The sequence below is a fragment of the Chiloscyllium plagiosum genome, chromosome 28 (genome assembly GCF_004010195.1).
Source record: "Chiloscyllium plagiosum isolate BGI_BamShark_2017 chromosome 28, ASM401019v2, whole genome shotgun sequence".
In the NCBI taxonomy this organism is placed as follows: domain Eukaryota; kingdom Metazoa; phylum Chordata; class Chondrichthyes; order Orectolobiformes; family Hemiscylliidae; genus Chiloscyllium; species Chiloscyllium plagiosum.
In genome coordinates, this window is record NC_057737.1 from 14,624,155 (window position 1) to 14,640,295 (window position 16,141).

Genomic DNA, 16,141 nt, shown 5'->3' on the forward strand with positions numbered 1-16,141 from the left:
TGGTGATGGAGGTGTGACCAGTGGAGTGCCACAAGGATCGATGCTGGTTCCTCTACTTTTTGTCATTCACATAAATGGTTTGGATGTGAGCTTAAGAGGTACAGTTAGTAAGTTTGCAGATGACACCAAAATTGGAGGTGTAGTGGACAGCGAAGAGGGTTACCTCAGATTACAACAGGATCTTGATCAGATGGGCCAATAGGCTGAGAAGAGACAGATGGAGTTTAATTCAGATAAATTCTGGTCTCCTTCCTATGGGAAAGATGTTGTGAAACTTGAAAGGGTTCAGAAAAGATTTACAAGGATGTTGTCAGGGTTGGAGGATTTGAGCTACAGGGATAGGCTAAACAGGCTGGGGCTGTTTTCCCTGGAGCATCAGAGGCTGAGGGGTGACCTTATAGAGGTTTACAAAATCATGAGAGGCCTTGTTTGGATAAAAACACAAAGTCTTTTCCCTGGGGTCGGGGGAGTCCAGAACGAGAGGGCATCGGTTTAGGGTGAGAGGGGAAAGATATAAAAGAGACTTTTTCACGCAGAGGGTGGTGCGTGTATGGAATGAGCTGCCAGAGGATGTGTTGGAGGCTGGTACAATTGCAACATTTAAAAGGCATTTGGATGGGTATATGAATAGAAAGGGTTTGGAGGGATATGGGCCGTGTGCTGGCAGGTGGGACTGGATTGGGTTTGGATATCTCGTCGGGATGGACAGGTTGGACCAAAGGGTCTGTTTCCATGCTGTACATCTCTATGACTCTATTTATAGCTCAGGTTGAGGTTCTTGATGTAGGTTTGCTCGCTGAGCTGGAAGGTTTGTTTTCAGATGTCTGAAAATGAACCTTCCAGCTCAGCGAGCAAACCCGCATCCAGGAATATGTCTGCTATAAGCTAGTGATGGAAAAATATTGTCATTGGAGATGGGCCTATTTTGAAAAAGTAGCATACGGTGACGCTAGGTTGCCCTAGTCAGCAAATGGGAATCTGAAAAGCAACTATTTCTTCTGTAGTAGAATTAATGTGGGCATGAATCATATGGTCAAAGCTCATCATAGCAAATAAAATATTCTCTAAAATCTCAGTGGATCTTGGCAGGTAAATCAGAATATTGCGATCAGTTTCTCTAAGACACTCCCATACCCTGTGATTTTCACTGGTTGCAGATGCATTCTCACATACAAACAGGCAATGTGTGTTCCCTTATCAAGGAAATCAAAACATAGAGAATGTAATGGAAGGGGGCAGACTACCAGGGCAACTATCACCATGATGGAGAAAACATTTTCAGGTGTTCCTGTTTTTGCTTGCTCTCCAGTATAATTCTTCCAGGGAAGAATAGGTGTTGAATGAGAACATAATCTGGTTGAGTGAGCTACAATGATTAAAGTAATGCATTACAATGTCCGTTTGCACATTAACACACATTATCAAGGCTCACCCTTGAATGGTCAAACGCTGTCAAGCTTTATCTTAACATACATTGTCACATTCAGGAGTGGAAGTAAGAGAATAGAAGAATTTGTTGATTAATTTTATTCACATAGGCTCTAATTATTACAAACAATGTTTTATGCTCATTCCTCGGCCTTTGGTATTGTGTATTTAACTGCTGACTATAAATAATTTAATTAAATTAATTGTGTTGAGGATATTCATCGGTTGCATACTAAACCATTAAATACTGTCCACTCTTGGAAAAACTAGTTGGTATTTTAAACATTCTGAGATCTAAGTTTTTGTGAGGGTTAAAACTGTAACAATATTGTGTGACTGTGACATCTCAATTTGTATGTCATGAATGACTGTGTAGTTTGTGGTATACCACAGTATATTACAGACTCAAAAGCTAAAGAACGTTTTTCCTAACATTTTGCATTATGTGGTGTAGTTAGACAGCTGTATTAAGTACTAGAGTGTTTCTGATGATGTTCCACTAATTGCTGTGTTATTCTTTTGGTTTTTGTTTTCATAAAGCTGTCTTTGAGAGTTTAAGTGAAGATTTTTATTTCACTCTGTGTCTCTGCGTAGGAATGATGTCAATGCAACAGCAGCAGCAATCACAGGGATTCCCTATGGTACCTGTGATGCAGCCCAACATACAAGGCATGATGGGAATGAATTTTGGTTCACAGATGCCTCCGGGCGCAATACCCATGCAGGTAATTCAGTAATGACTATTTGACCCATGCAGGAATATGTTCTTTTTTATTCAAATGTAATATTTTGAATCTATCATTTTTGGTTGCATTAAGGTACAAGGTCAAATTTGTTGGAAAGGTGGGATACAAGGTACAGTTTCCTTTTGGATGGCGTTTTCAATCTTGGCTGAGCAAATGTGGAGAGGTGCTTGCATCTGGGACTTTTCCGGGGAATATCAGAGAGTCAATCTCAAACATTAATTGAATAATGTAAAGAGTTGTATGGAATTCACCTGCTCAATCTCCAAAGTGTGAATTGCTTGGAGGAATTTGTTGGGGCGCAGACAATGCTAATCATGTTTCCAAACCTCCTCACCTGCCGGGTCCAAAGTTGTAGAAGAGGAAAATCCAATAAATACACTTTTACTAATGTCTGTTTTTCCTTTTACTGTGCCCCCTCACCCACTCAAACTGGGCAAGGTCAAAGTGACATTTTGTGGCTGTAGATTTGTTGATGCAACAGATCTACCCCCTGCTGTGTGTAACACTGTTCAGAGTTAGCCCTAGGATAGAGTACTTGCACTTATTTATTGACTGGTGTAATTTAAATGCATTATCAAAATGAATATAGGTCTTGTTAATAGAGTTGCAATAGAATGTTTATTTAAAGGGTACACTTGGATGTCAATTGATTTCCCATTTGTTGTACAATGTTTGCTTAATTATTAACAACTTGCTCAAGGAATTATTGAGCTGCCATGGTGATGTTTGTATCACTAGACATATTATGCAGTATTATTGAACAAGAAATAGAGGGTACAAGAGAGATTAGTAGGTTCTGCACCTGTATCGAAATGACAAGGCAAGCAAGTTGGATTGAATGACCTATTTTCTTTCTGTTCTCATTCAGGAATACTATTTAAATATTTTATTCCCTCTAGAGTGGAATGGCAATGGGACCAATGCCGCCAGCTGGAATATCATTTATGCCGCAGCATCATTACATGGGGATGCGTCCTTCTCCTCCACAATACACACCAGATATGCAAAAGCAGTTTGCTGAAGAGCAGCAGTAAGATGGTTTTCTGCTTCTGAATTAATTTGGAGTTGTGATATAACTTATTGTCTTTTTTTTAAAACATGTTCAAAAATGAAGCTATAGTTTTAGTTAGCTTCAGGAGTGGATCTGGTACTTCATTGAACAATGATGAATTGTTATTGAAGATATTGATCAACGGGTTAGCTGGTTTCAAACTTAGACGTTCTTACTTTGAGATTTTCTAACTTCTTTTTCTGAAATGCAGCAAGTCCAAACGCAAAATGCAGCAGCAGAGCCCTTAAAATGGATTATTGAGTCACTTGTTTATTGCAGTATATAAATGGTTACACTTTTCTTTCACTGACAGTGATTATTTGTCTCTCTCTGCACACCCCTGTGTATGCTCAAATACTATTAGTTGGAGTGTATCAGGAGAATTTCTACTTGTGCTCATGGCTGTTTGTACTGCCCAAATGTAGACAGTACTTGAGGATAATAAAATGGTGAGAAATTCTTGATCTTTGGTTGAAATATTCGTGTTGAACTGATTGACATTTTGATAACTTATTCCAATGCAAGGTAACCCAGTTGGTATAATTTAAAAGTTTGCATTAGACAATTTTATAATAAAGTGAAGATTGAGAAATAGGTTAGTCCAGAAATGTTTGCACAATCACAGCAATTATCCACTGATATTTAGTAATTTGTCACTTATGTTCCTTTAGGAAACGATTTGAACAACAGCAAAGGATGATGGAAGAGGAGCGAAAGCGACGACAGTTTGAAGAACAGAAACAAAAGTTGCGTCTTCTGAGCAGTGTAAAGCCGAAGGTATTTCTCAGCAACGTTATACATGTGCTTTTATTCCAGATGGTTCAATTTATCTACCAAAAAAAAATCCTTCAGTCTTAATCTAATCATAAATTACAACAGATTAAAATATGCAATTTTTATTTACACAGATGTTCTGTGTAATTTGATGCAAATTTCTTTCAGAAGAGGTCTTGTTGGATTGCGTTCAGTTGAGACAAGAATGATTAGAATAAAGAGAACTTAGAACCAGATTTGACTACCACGAAGAAAAACAGATTAGCATTTTCAAACATTTAAAAAGATGTGTCCTGATAACTTAGCCAGTTTGATCAGTGCATAGAGCTCAGGAAGGTGCTAGGTTTTCTATGCAGATTGTCCTGACTTAACTGAACTCTAAGGGGTGACAGCAGGGTTGATGAAAATAGAGTTCATACAATTAGCCAGAAAGTTAGCAAATGAAATATAGGATAAGGTTCTTAATTCTAATGAACTCCTGTTGGAAATATGTGTGTGAATATACTTTGGACACAGGATGGAGCTTGGCAGTGATGCTAACCATGAGTATGTAGCCTACTGTTACCCCTTGTTGAAATTTACACACAAGTTAGTCATTTGGGTGAGCACACCCAAATTAACAGCTTCAAGAAAAATGTAGTCATTCATAAATTATAGTCTAGGCTTCACTATCAGCTGTTTGTTACACTTCCACTAGCCCATAGACTTTAATTGAACTGGAACTTACAGCTATTAGAAAGCTGAAACAGCGTGATACCCTCTATAAAGAATCTAGGATCTGAGCAAACAGGGTATTAGAGTATAACAAAGCATACTTTGAAGTTTTTCCAAATTTTTTAAAAGTTCATTCACAGACCTGGGCATTGCTGGTTAGGTCACTTATAGCTCATCGCTTGTTGGGTTAAATGCCCCTTTTAAGTATCAACCACAATGCTTTGAGTCTGGAGTCAACGTAGTCAAAAAGAGTAGTGCTGGAAAAGCACAGCGGATCAGGCAGCATCAGAGGGACAGGAGGGTCGACGTTTCGAGCATGAGCTCTTCATCAGGAATGTGTGAAGAGCTTATGCTCAAAACGTCGACTCTCCTCATCCTCGAATACTGACTGACAAGCTGCCCTTTTCCAGCACCACACTTTTTGACTCTGAGGACTGCAGATGTTGGAATCAACATAGGTCAGGCTGGGTAAGGATAGCAGTTAGCTTCCCTAAAGTAAACTAGTGAACCAGAGGTTTTTCCGCCATAGTTTCAAGATCATCATTGGTCTCTTTAATTCCAGATTAATTCCGTCAACCAACTTTTTAAAAAAATTGTTTGGATGCTACCTATTCAAGAATGGAGTTGATGGTTATGAGGATAGACAGATTATATAATTGGTACAAAAAGTGGGATTGTGTTTATTGAATCATAGATAAGTATAGAATGTAGAGTCATAGAGATGTACAGCATGAAAACAGACCCTTCGGTCCAACCCGTCCATGCTGACCAGATATCCCAACCCAATCTAGTCCCACCTGCCAGCACCCAACCCATATCCCTCCAAACCCTTCCTATTCATATACCCATCCAAATGCCTCTTAAATGTTGCAATTGTACCCAGCTCCACCCCTTCCTCTGGCAGCTCATTCCATTCACGTACCATCCTCTGCGTGAAGAAGCTGCCCCTTACGTCTCTTTTATATCTTTCCCCTTTCACCCAAAACCAATGCCCTCTAGTTCTAGACTCCCCGACCCCAGGGAAAAGACTTTGCCTCTTTACCGTATCCATGCCCCTCATAATTTTGTAAACCTCTATAAGGTCACCCCTCAGTCTCTGATGCTCCAGGGAAAACAGCCCCAACCTGTTCAGCCTCTCCCTAGAGCTCAAATCCTCCAACCCTGGCAACAACCTTGTAAATTTTTTCTGGACCCTTTCAAGTTTCACAACATCTTTCCCATAGGAAGGAGACCAGAATTGCACGCAATATTCCAACAGTGGCCTAACCAATGTCCTGTACAGCCGCAACATGACCTCCCAACTCTACATTCAATACTCTGAGCAATAAAGGAAAGCATACCAAACACCTTCTTCACTATCCTATCTACCTGCGACTCCACTTTCAAGGAGCTATGAACCTGCACTCCAAGGTCTCTTTGTTCAGCAACACTCCCTAGGACCTTACCATTAAATGTATAAGTCCTGCTAAGATTTGCTTTCCCAAAATGCAGCACCTTGCATTTATCTGAATTAAACTTCATCTGTCACTTCTCGGCCCATTGGCCCATCTGATCAAGATCTTATTGTGATCTGAGGTAACCCTCTTCGCTGTCCACTACACCTCCAATTTTGGTGTCAGCTGCGAACTTACTAACTATACCTCTTATGCTCGCATCCAAATCATTTAGATAAATGACAAAAAGTAAAGGACCCAGCACCGATCCTTGTGGCACTCCACTGGTCACAGGCCTCCAATCTGAAAAACAACCCTCCACGACCAACCTCTGTTTTCTGCCTTTGAGCCAGTTCTGTATCCAAATGGCTAGTTCTCCCTGTATTCCATGAGATCTAACCTTGCTAACCAGTCTCCTGTGGGGAATCTTGTCGAACGCCTTACTGAAGTCCATATAGATCACATCTACTGCTCTGTCCTCATCAATCCTGTTACTTCTTCAAAAAACTCAATCATGTTTGTGAGACATGATTTCCCACACACAAAGCCATGTTGACTATCCCTAATCAGTCCTTGCCTTTCCAAATACATGTACATCCTGTCCCTCAGGATTCCCTCCAACAAGGTCACAGGCCGCCAGTCTGAAAAGCAACCCTCCACCACTGCTCTCTCTTCTACTTTTGAGCCAGTTCAGTATCAAAATGGCTAGTTCCCCCTGTATTCCATGAGATCTAACCTTGTTAATCAGTCTCCCATGGGGAACCTTGTCGAAAGCCAAGTTGAATAGTGGATTAGATTAGATGAATAGCCTGAAGTTTTTCTTCCTAATGAGGAATGAGAGCTTTTAAAGGTAACTGTCTTGTAATTTATCTGTCAAGAAATCGGTCATAATAGAAATTGTACATCGTTTTTAAGGGATCAAACTTGATAGGCGAAGTGATTTTATTTTTGTTTTGTATAATTCTGGGTATATTTCATTGCTTTTTGACTTTCTATGTCATGCTGTGCTTTCTACATTTATTACTTGATGGGCAGCCATAAAATCAACTGCTGATAGTTGAGAGAATAGCTATATGAAATCTTCCTGACTCTGAGGGGAATTTCTATTTATTACTGCTCCATGGCTGAAATTAGGCAGTTTTTTTTTCAGTTTCAAGTAAGAGAGAACAATATAAGTAATTCTCCTCCCCACCTCATTATCACGATGGGAAAGGTTGATCTGTAATCAGATCTCTACAGTTTCCTTAGACTCTGGCATGGTTTCCTCAGTTTTTTTTTCTATTGTCTGTTGTTTCACCCTCTCCCTGATGAGAAATATTAAGTATCTTAAATCATTATTTAGAACATTGCAGAAAGAAACTAGAATTTTCAAGTGTTAAAAATATGAAGTTCTTCCTAATTTTGTTTTTGCATTCTAATCAAGATAGAAGAAAAGAGTGCTTTTCTTTTTTTTTAGAAATACTATTTCTAGATTTAATATCATAATTTTATTTATTATTTATAACACATCCATCGATTTCTATTTCATTCTGCTTTCAGCTTGGGGAAAAGAACCGGGATGATGCCTTGGAAGCCATTAAAGGAAATCTTGCTGGATTCACAAGGGATGCAAAGTTGCATCCAGGCCCTACTTCACTTCCTAATAAATCAGGTAACCATATTAACATAAGGGAATAAAGCTTCCTCTAATAGTAAATGACTCGTATGGTTACATATTTCTAAAATCTAATCTGACAGATGCTCTTTTCTGTGCGTTAACTTGTGGAAAGAGCTTTACTGACTTTAAATAAAACAATCTTTCATTCTTTCCGTTCCCCATTGCCCGGGCATATTCAACTGGTGCAGGAATAATTTTCTGCTGCAAATCAGCCTGTAGTAATGAGTAGGATGTTTTTGCAGACCACATTTTACTGCATCTCCTTGATTGGATTGAATGGAAATTTTATGCTTCCAATATTCCATCAGATGCACAATATTGAACAGGAGAGGTGTGGGGCTTAAAGTTTAGGTAACAAGTAGGAGATATTTATCAGCTAATGACTTGGCAAAGCAACTGAGGATGCACTGGAAGTTCTCTCTAAATTACAATCTTTTAAGGTCAGAAAAAAAATGGTTATTGATTAACTAAAGCCCTTTAAGCAATAAGTTGGTATTTTAAGTATGCCATGGACAAAATAACTTCATTTTGACCTCCCCAGTGTACTTGGAACATGTTTGAAAATATTGAGTTCAGTTTTTGTGACCCCATAACTTTGCAACAGTACCCACTGCAAAGGCCTTTCTCTCTGTGCAACCTACTGCTGGGAGTATTTGGCTTCCTGACTTTAAACTACAGTATCAAAGCCTCTGTTTACACCTCACCCCCAACCATCCCAATCTCCACCCTCTCATGCGGTGGTTTCAATGGCCTAGTTTATAAATTCAATGATTGACGTATTACTAAGCTACTAAAATATGAAGGTCCAAAGCTTGGTCTCCACTACATACTGAGATAGCTATCTTCAAGTGGGCAGTGATGGGAGTCCAAACGTTGGGCTCAACAATCATGGATAGATAAAGAAATACAATCTGTTTTCCTCTTCCTGGATATATGTGGGGCATGAAGTAATCGCTGAATCATTGAATGTGACACTACCAAGCAGGATCAAAAATTTTGGCTTGAAATGTAAACCATGGATCTATATCCCAGCATTTCTGATGTAGCTTATAATTTTAAAATTCTGAATGCAGACTTGCCTATTAATACAGATTTCAAATACTCTAAAACTAGCCTCTCTTGTTCCTGGTGCTGTATCCTTATGAGTTAGGGCAATTGTCTTATTTGTTTAAATCGCTTTGCCTAAGGCATCTATCCTCATTGCCAAGATGTTTTGTGCTTTTGAAATGACTATAACGTCCTGTCCTCAATATCATGTATAAATATACAGTGTTACTACATTGGTTGTATTCCTGAATTTAATTGTATATTTGTAATGTAAGATTGCAGTTATACAGTTAGTAATAAATGTGGAAATCTAACTCACTATTTTATCATGTTGTGGTTGCAACTAATCTGTTCTATCAGCCAGACTGCATCTAACAGCATGGCTCCGAGTTCGTTAATAAGACACGAGGGAATATGATTTGTGCTTTCTCATGTGTTAAGAATACTAACAAGTTTACACAAACTCTTTTGCTTCCCTGCAAATCTTGGCTGCGTTTTGTAAGACTCTGGGGACGAGGAATTACAATGAAAAACTGCTGCCATATTTGGAGATCATTTCTGACTTAGTACAGTTAGTGTTGGTTATTCTAACACTTCAATAAAATGAGAAACAGACTAGCTGGAGAGAAGCTTTAATCAGTTAGTTGAAAGAAAATTCTTAGATAACAACACAATGTTCTCTTGACTTTGTAATTTTTCTCCTAAACTATTGCTGCTAAGATGTTATTTTATATTTTTATTGCAGTAATCTGCATCCAAATCATGCTCTATTTACAGACCAACACTATTATTTTAAATGATGCTCTGTTCAAAATTTGCCTACTGTGTAGATTTTTGCTAGGGATGATTCTGAGTAGCTAGTCAGCATTGTCATGTTGCTAATGTACACTAATTTTGTTCGAGTGCAGCATGTATGTATCCAGTTGTTTAACTGGCTCTTATAAATATCAGTTGGCAGGAGGGGAATTAATGGTTTTTACATTCATTGTAAATATATTTGAGAAATTTACCCAAATTAAAAGCTGGGTGCCAGTTCCAGGAACAATGATCTCAGGTAACAGTTTGATCTCTTCACAATGTCTAATACTCATCCCTCTTCTTTTATTGCTGCTTCTCTCACTATGCAACTAATTTGCTAGTTGCAAACCAAGCTTGTTAACACTTATCCAGTATTCAGAGCTTCCATGTTATTTCAATCATTGGAGACTTTCCTGCCCTTGTGTATTGCATCAGATTCAAGAACTAGTTTCCTAAGCATAAGCCCAGTAAATGAAAACTGATGTGATTTAAAACAATATGACTTTAGAATTTTTTTTATTACAAGGTGACAGTTGATTTTGTGGAAATTAAATAGATTTATGGGATTGCAGTTGCTGGCACTATGTTGTTCTCTTCTTCAGTCCCAAGTGTGAATTATCTTTATTTGTTGAGCCCAACAATTGATGAAGCTTTGTTTCCTGTCACTGGAATTGTTTCTTGTGCGATATTGCATTTTCATTAAGTGGCTGTCTACGTTGGCAATGTTTGTGCTGGCCTTCCTACTTTAACTTACTAACCTTCTGATTGGTTTCACACGATTACTGCATATTCTCAAGTAACAGTCAAACTTGTGTAAAAGTCAACCACCAATGTTTGGCCAAAAAAATCTAACTTGGTTCTACGTATCTGCTTGCTGCAAAAGTCATACTTGCCCTAATGCAAACCTGATCTTTGGAAAGCAACTGTTCAGCTTTTCGTGTTTGCAAAGAATAATAAAAATACTTTTTGGTTCCCTTTGCACTAGTTTTGGGTGTGTGTTTGTTACACTCTAACCTGGCAACTCTATGATTAGCTGATGAAATAATGTCAGTGATTAAGTACCAAGATGATGGGAGAGACTGGATTTCAACCACATGAAGATATCATTCATTAATGTTACGTTTTTGGCTAAACCTTTGGTCTCAAAAACTTGACTTTTACATGAGTAAATATGATATCAATTCTCTTACATATGAACAAAAGTGAGGTTTTATTTCTAGGATTTAGAAGAGGGAGTTTTTTGTATATGTAAATTTTTAGTTTTCATTTTGGAAAAAGCTACCATAATTTGTTTTCTATCATGGTTTTAGAAATAGATGTGTTGTTTCTTGTTTAAAGGGTCTTTTTTATTCTCATTTATCTTTTATATACCTGTATTTTTTTAATTCTTTTAGTTTGCTTGATTTCTATGTTGCCTTATTTTGATTTATCCATTTTTACAGATGCTCCCCAGTCATCCCTATCAGCTGCCCCTCCTTCCCAATCCCCTGCTTTTCCTGATGATGAAGAATTCAGTGACTTTATTCAAGGACCTGAATCTGCCGCACCTGCGGCTCCCACCAGTTTCCAGTCCTTCCAACCCTTCCACCCCACATTACAGTCTGGGCTGCAGTCTGAGCAGGCTGCAGTTCCAGCGCAGCCTGTTACTTCAGCCCATCCCTCAGCTGCAGTTTCATTGTATGCTACAGCAGGGCATTCAGGAAAAAACAGCCAAGGTAACAAGTGCAAAACTTATTTTAAATTATACAAAACTTTATGCTTTTAAAACACTCATATTTATGAGATTTTGTAGTTGATAGATTTTAAATTCTTCAAGCTAGTTTATTAGTTCTCTTCGCCTGATAGAACATTTGCAATGATCAGTTTTTAGATTTTTGATTCTTTGTGCAAGAGCAAGGCATTTGATTTTTAAAAAAAAATTAATTGTTACCAATTCTTCAGGGATTGGGGTGCGTAATTTTAGATTCTGAGACTTCAATGAAGCATAGTTTGTGTTTTTTGCTTTACTAAGCGAGGAAACACTTCTTCCACCTCCTGTTTATTTAGGCCCTTCATTGGAGGAGAAAATGTTTGCTTCCTGTGATCTCAGCATGCCTAAGCAGGCAAATGTTAAATTTAACCAGTCTCAACCCTTGGCTGACATTGGGTCTAAAGCCTCAGTCTCAACTCAGTTTCAGCCCAGTGCCAAGGCCTGTAACTGGGCCATCCAAACTGAAAACCTCGCTGGTGTATTCACAACAAACAGGCCAAAGGATCCCGAACCAGAGACAGCTGCCAAAGAGAGTGGTGAGCAAACTTGCTTTTGTTTTTAATTTTCTTCAATCATTTGCCAAGATTCTGCAAAATCAGGAAAAATAAAACTTTCAATTTCTTTAACCTGTCAACATTCCTTCTTGAACTTTTCTTATCATGCAGTTGTCTTTGTAATCTATTATGATTTACTTCTGTTCAATGACAGGCCTTTGTAACTCAAAGCTGTTCAACATCCATTGAACTTCATTTAAGAAATGCTGCTTTACAGCTGTGTAAAACAGGTTTCCTTGCTATAAAATCACTCATCAACATATCAATAAAAATAAGGTACATTATACATTGCAAGTCATATTTAGATTTTGCATGTGCTCTTGTTAGTCAAAGAGAAATATAAATATGTCTTGCAGTAAATTTCTTTCTGGAGCTGTGATTGTAAAGGTAATACTAGATAAATCTCTATATTGAATATTTGTGCAGTGTGTTCCTGACTGGATTTTGAGTTTTGGTGTAAAATGTGCAGCAGTTCACGGATGAATGCATTTCTTCTTAGTTAAAGTTCTTGAGATTTATGTTTGATTGACTCAATGATTTTAAAATAAAATATCTTCTATTGAACTTCTGTTTGTTGACTTGAACTGTATTTGAACTGTAATTCTTAGCAAATATGTCTGGAATAATTTTGCAAGTGCTTTGACATGAGAAGGTATGTGTTTTATTTTAAAGCTTTAGCTGCCGGAGAGTTTAAGGCCAAGCTTCGACATGTGATTTGTGTTTGATTGTACCTGCTTCATCTCCTCTCATTAATAAAAAGCACTTCCTTCTTAATGTTTCTCTTCATGATTTAAAGGTTTGCTAAATAAATGACATGGATAAATTAAGATGTCTATTACCATGATGATCTCGATTTTGTCATAACATATAATTCAGTACATGTCCACCAAAAGTATTCTGTTTGGTATACCACTACTTGTGTTTAATGTAACGAGATTATCAAATTGGCACTCATTTACTGTGTCTTAAGCTCTACATTCACGTTACCATTTCTCAGGCATTACTCACCGGAAACTTTAGGTAAAACATGAATTTCGTTTTCATTATTGAAGTCTTGTCAGATTTCATTGATTTTGGTATTTCCAGGTTTTAGTGAGGGAACCCAGAGTACAGATTTATAAAAATATCAATCAAGTTTCTCTGACAAAGGATCCGATCAGTAATCTAGTGATGCAACAATATTTACAGGCTTGCATATTATGGGTACAAGCATGTCTCAAAATTCTTTGAGCAGACAATTTAATTATTTTAAAAGTAGAAGTGGGTTGCAGTGTATTGATGCCTCCTTACCATAATAGGTTGCAGCACAACAGCATGAAGGGGTGTGATTTTGAGTCTGAGATTTCCTTGTTCCTCATCAGCAATGCTGTGGAGGTGCACTGGGTCGAAGTCAGGTGAAAGCCAGAAGAGAAAGTGATTGTGCTGATTCTTGTACTTCCTGTTGTTTCAGGGTAAAATTGGAGGAGATTTTGGAGTCTATGGAGTATGGAGAATTGCATGAATTCAGTGGGGCACAGATCAGGGGCTGGCACCTTTAGAGAAACACACTAGCTCCCATTTCAAAAAGTAACTTACTGAATTCCCTTAGGAAGTGATAACAGGTTCTTGCACAATTTTTAATGAAATATTCTACACTTGATCCCTGCACTTTCAATTTGTCAGCCAATGGGGAAAGAAACTGATAAATGTAGTATTCTTACAATTTACTAAAAACAAAGAACTCAAATACCTTTTATTTCATCTAACTATTCTTTTTGGACATTTTTCAGAAATTCTGAATCTGAGCCCGGTAGGGTGATTGAACATGCCACAATGCTGCTTTCATTTTAAAAGTACTTTTTGAGTTATGTCTTGCACACATGTCATTCATATGTTACTATGTAACTTGTTTATTTTATTCCTTAGGTGTAGGAGTGTACCCGACACAGGAAACAATTCAGCCAATGTTACCACCTTGGCTTTTCAATGACAGTCTTGTCCCAGGTATAGTACACTTCATGATTGTTTAAAATTCTCGCTGAAAGTGGTGATTAATGCTGGTAGTTGGTCAGTATTCATAATTTATAATATCCAGTTGTGTGATCTGACTTCACAGTTTTCATTCCATGACAATTACACATTTAAACAATCCAACTATATGTAGAGTATCCCAAGCAAGTTAATTATAATTTAAAGCTGCATACACTTTCTGAATTTGATGATTTGTAAATTCCTCCTATTCCCCAGTATTCCTAATTGTATCATTTTTGCAGTGATATCTTGGTTGTTGGGTTATGGATCGATTTACTGATCTTGCAACTCAGCGCAATGCATGAGGCTGGGGATTGAATATTTATTTGAGTTCAAATGCATTCCTGACGTGCACATTTACAAAATCTATTTAAACAGAACTCTACAAGAAAGTTCTAGAAGCTACTCTTACTCCAGCGGGCATTGATACAGCAAAGCTTTACCCAATACTTCTCTCGTCTGGATTACCAAGGGAGATGCTGGGTCAGATATGGGCTTTTGCCAATCGCGCAACGCCAGGCAAACTTACGAAAGAGGAGCTGTACACTGTATTGGCTATGATAGCTATGTCGCAGGTAGTGTAACATTGTTCAGTTTTAAAAAATCAGTTAATTTATGTGCAATCTGTTGGACTGCTTATTTTATAATTTTCAAATGAACTGTTTATATTACAGAATATTTGGATTGCTGAATCAGATGATTGCTGAATGCATTTTTTAATTTTCAAATTTAGAATGGAGAACATTCGACACTTAGTAATGTTGCAGGGGGGTCAGGACTGGCAGTTAAACATCCAAGGATTTACAACTTATCAAAAAGACAGGGAGGTGGGCAGAGGGGGCGGGGTGGTCTTGTTAGTTAAGAACAAAATTAAATCTATGGCACTGAATGTCATAGGGTCGGATGATGTGGAGTCTGTGTGGGTGAAATTGAGGAACCACAACGGCAAAAAAAACCATAGTGGGAGTTATGTACAGACCTCCTAACAGTGGTCAGGACCAGGGGCGCAGCATGTACCGGGAAATAGAAAAGGCATGACAAAGGTAATTATGAGGGCATGAGAGAGGAACTGCCGAACATCGACTGAAAGCAGAGCCTAGCAGGGAAGACAGTAGAGCAAAAATGGCAGGAGTTTGTGGATATAATTGAGGACACAATACAGAGGTTCAATCCCCCAAGAAGAGAAAGATTATCTGGGGAGGGATTAGACAGCCATGGCTGACAAAGGAAGTCAGGAAATGTATCAAAGAAAAAGAGAGATCCTATAAAGTGGCCAAGAGCCCTGGGAAATCAGAAGATTGGGAAGGCTACAAAAACAAACAGAGGATAACAAAGAGAGAAATAAGGAAGCAGAGGATCAAATATGAAGGTAGGCTAGCCCTATTAGAAATGATAGTAAAAGTTTCTTTCAATACATAAGAAACAAACGACAGGCAGAGTAGACATTGGGCCACTTCAAACTGATGCTGGAAGGCTAGTGATGGGAGATAAGGAAATAGCTGGAGAACTTAATAAGTACTTTACGTCAGTCTTCAAAGTGGAAGACATGAGTAATATCCCAATAATTAAAGAGAGTCGGGGGCTGAGTTGAGTATGGTTGCCATTACAAAAGAGAGAGTGCTAGAAAAGCTAAAAGGTCTTAAAATTGACAAATCTCCTGGCCCCGATGGGCTACATCCTAGAGTTCTGAGGAAGGTGGCTGAGAAAATAGCGGAGGCGTTGGTTGAGATCTTTCAAAAGTCACTGGATCAGGGAAAGTCCCGGATGATTTGAAGACCGCTGTTGTAACCCCATTGTTCAAGAAAGGATCAAGACAAAAGATGGAAAATTATAGGCCAATTAGCCTAACCTCGGTTGTTGGTAAAATTCTAGAATCCATCATTAAGGATGAGGTTTCTAAATTCTTGGAAGAGCAGGGTCGGATTAGAACAAGTCAAGAAGAATACAGCGCAGTACAGGCCCTTGGGCCCTCGATGTTGCGCCGATCCAAGCCCACCTAAACTACACTAACCCACTATCCTCCATATACCTGTCCAATGCCCTCTTAAATGCCCATAAAGAGGGAGAGTCCACCACTGTTACTGGCAGGGCATTCCATGAACTAACGACTCGCTGAGTGAAGAACCTACCCCTAACATCAATCCTATATCTACCCCCCCTTAATTTAAAGCTATAAATT

General features: G+C 38.3%; 1 protein-coding gene across 9 annotated transcripts in view; it reads left to right on the forward strand.

The window, feature by feature from the left end:
- Nucleotides 1–16,141, forward strand: part of synrg (synergin, gamma) — a 120,182-nt gene that overhangs the window by 18,512 nt on the left and 85,529 nt on the right. For 5 of the 9 annotated variants that reach the window (XM_043718367.1, XM_043718369.1, XM_043718368.1 and 2 more), the window contains exons 3-10: nt 2,023–2,153; nt 3,074–3,204; nt 3,897–4,002; nt 7,686–7,797; nt 11,091–11,363; nt 11,695–11,934; nt 13,858–13,935; nt 14,341–14,537. In XM_043718367.1, the coding sequence (XP_043574302.1) occupies nt 2,023–2,153; nt 3,074–3,204; nt 3,897–4,002; nt 7,686–7,797; nt 11,091–11,363; nt 11,695–11,934; nt 13,858–13,935; nt 14,341–14,537 (1,268 nt within the window). The remainder of the gene's footprint in view (nt 1–2,022; nt 2,154–3,073; nt 3,205–3,896; nt 4,003–7,685; nt 7,798–11,090; nt 11,364–11,694; nt 11,935–13,857; nt 13,936–14,340; nt 14,538–16,141) is intronic. The other 4 variants (XM_043718373.1, XM_043718375.1, XM_043718376.1 and 1 more) reach the window with 2 other exon arrangements.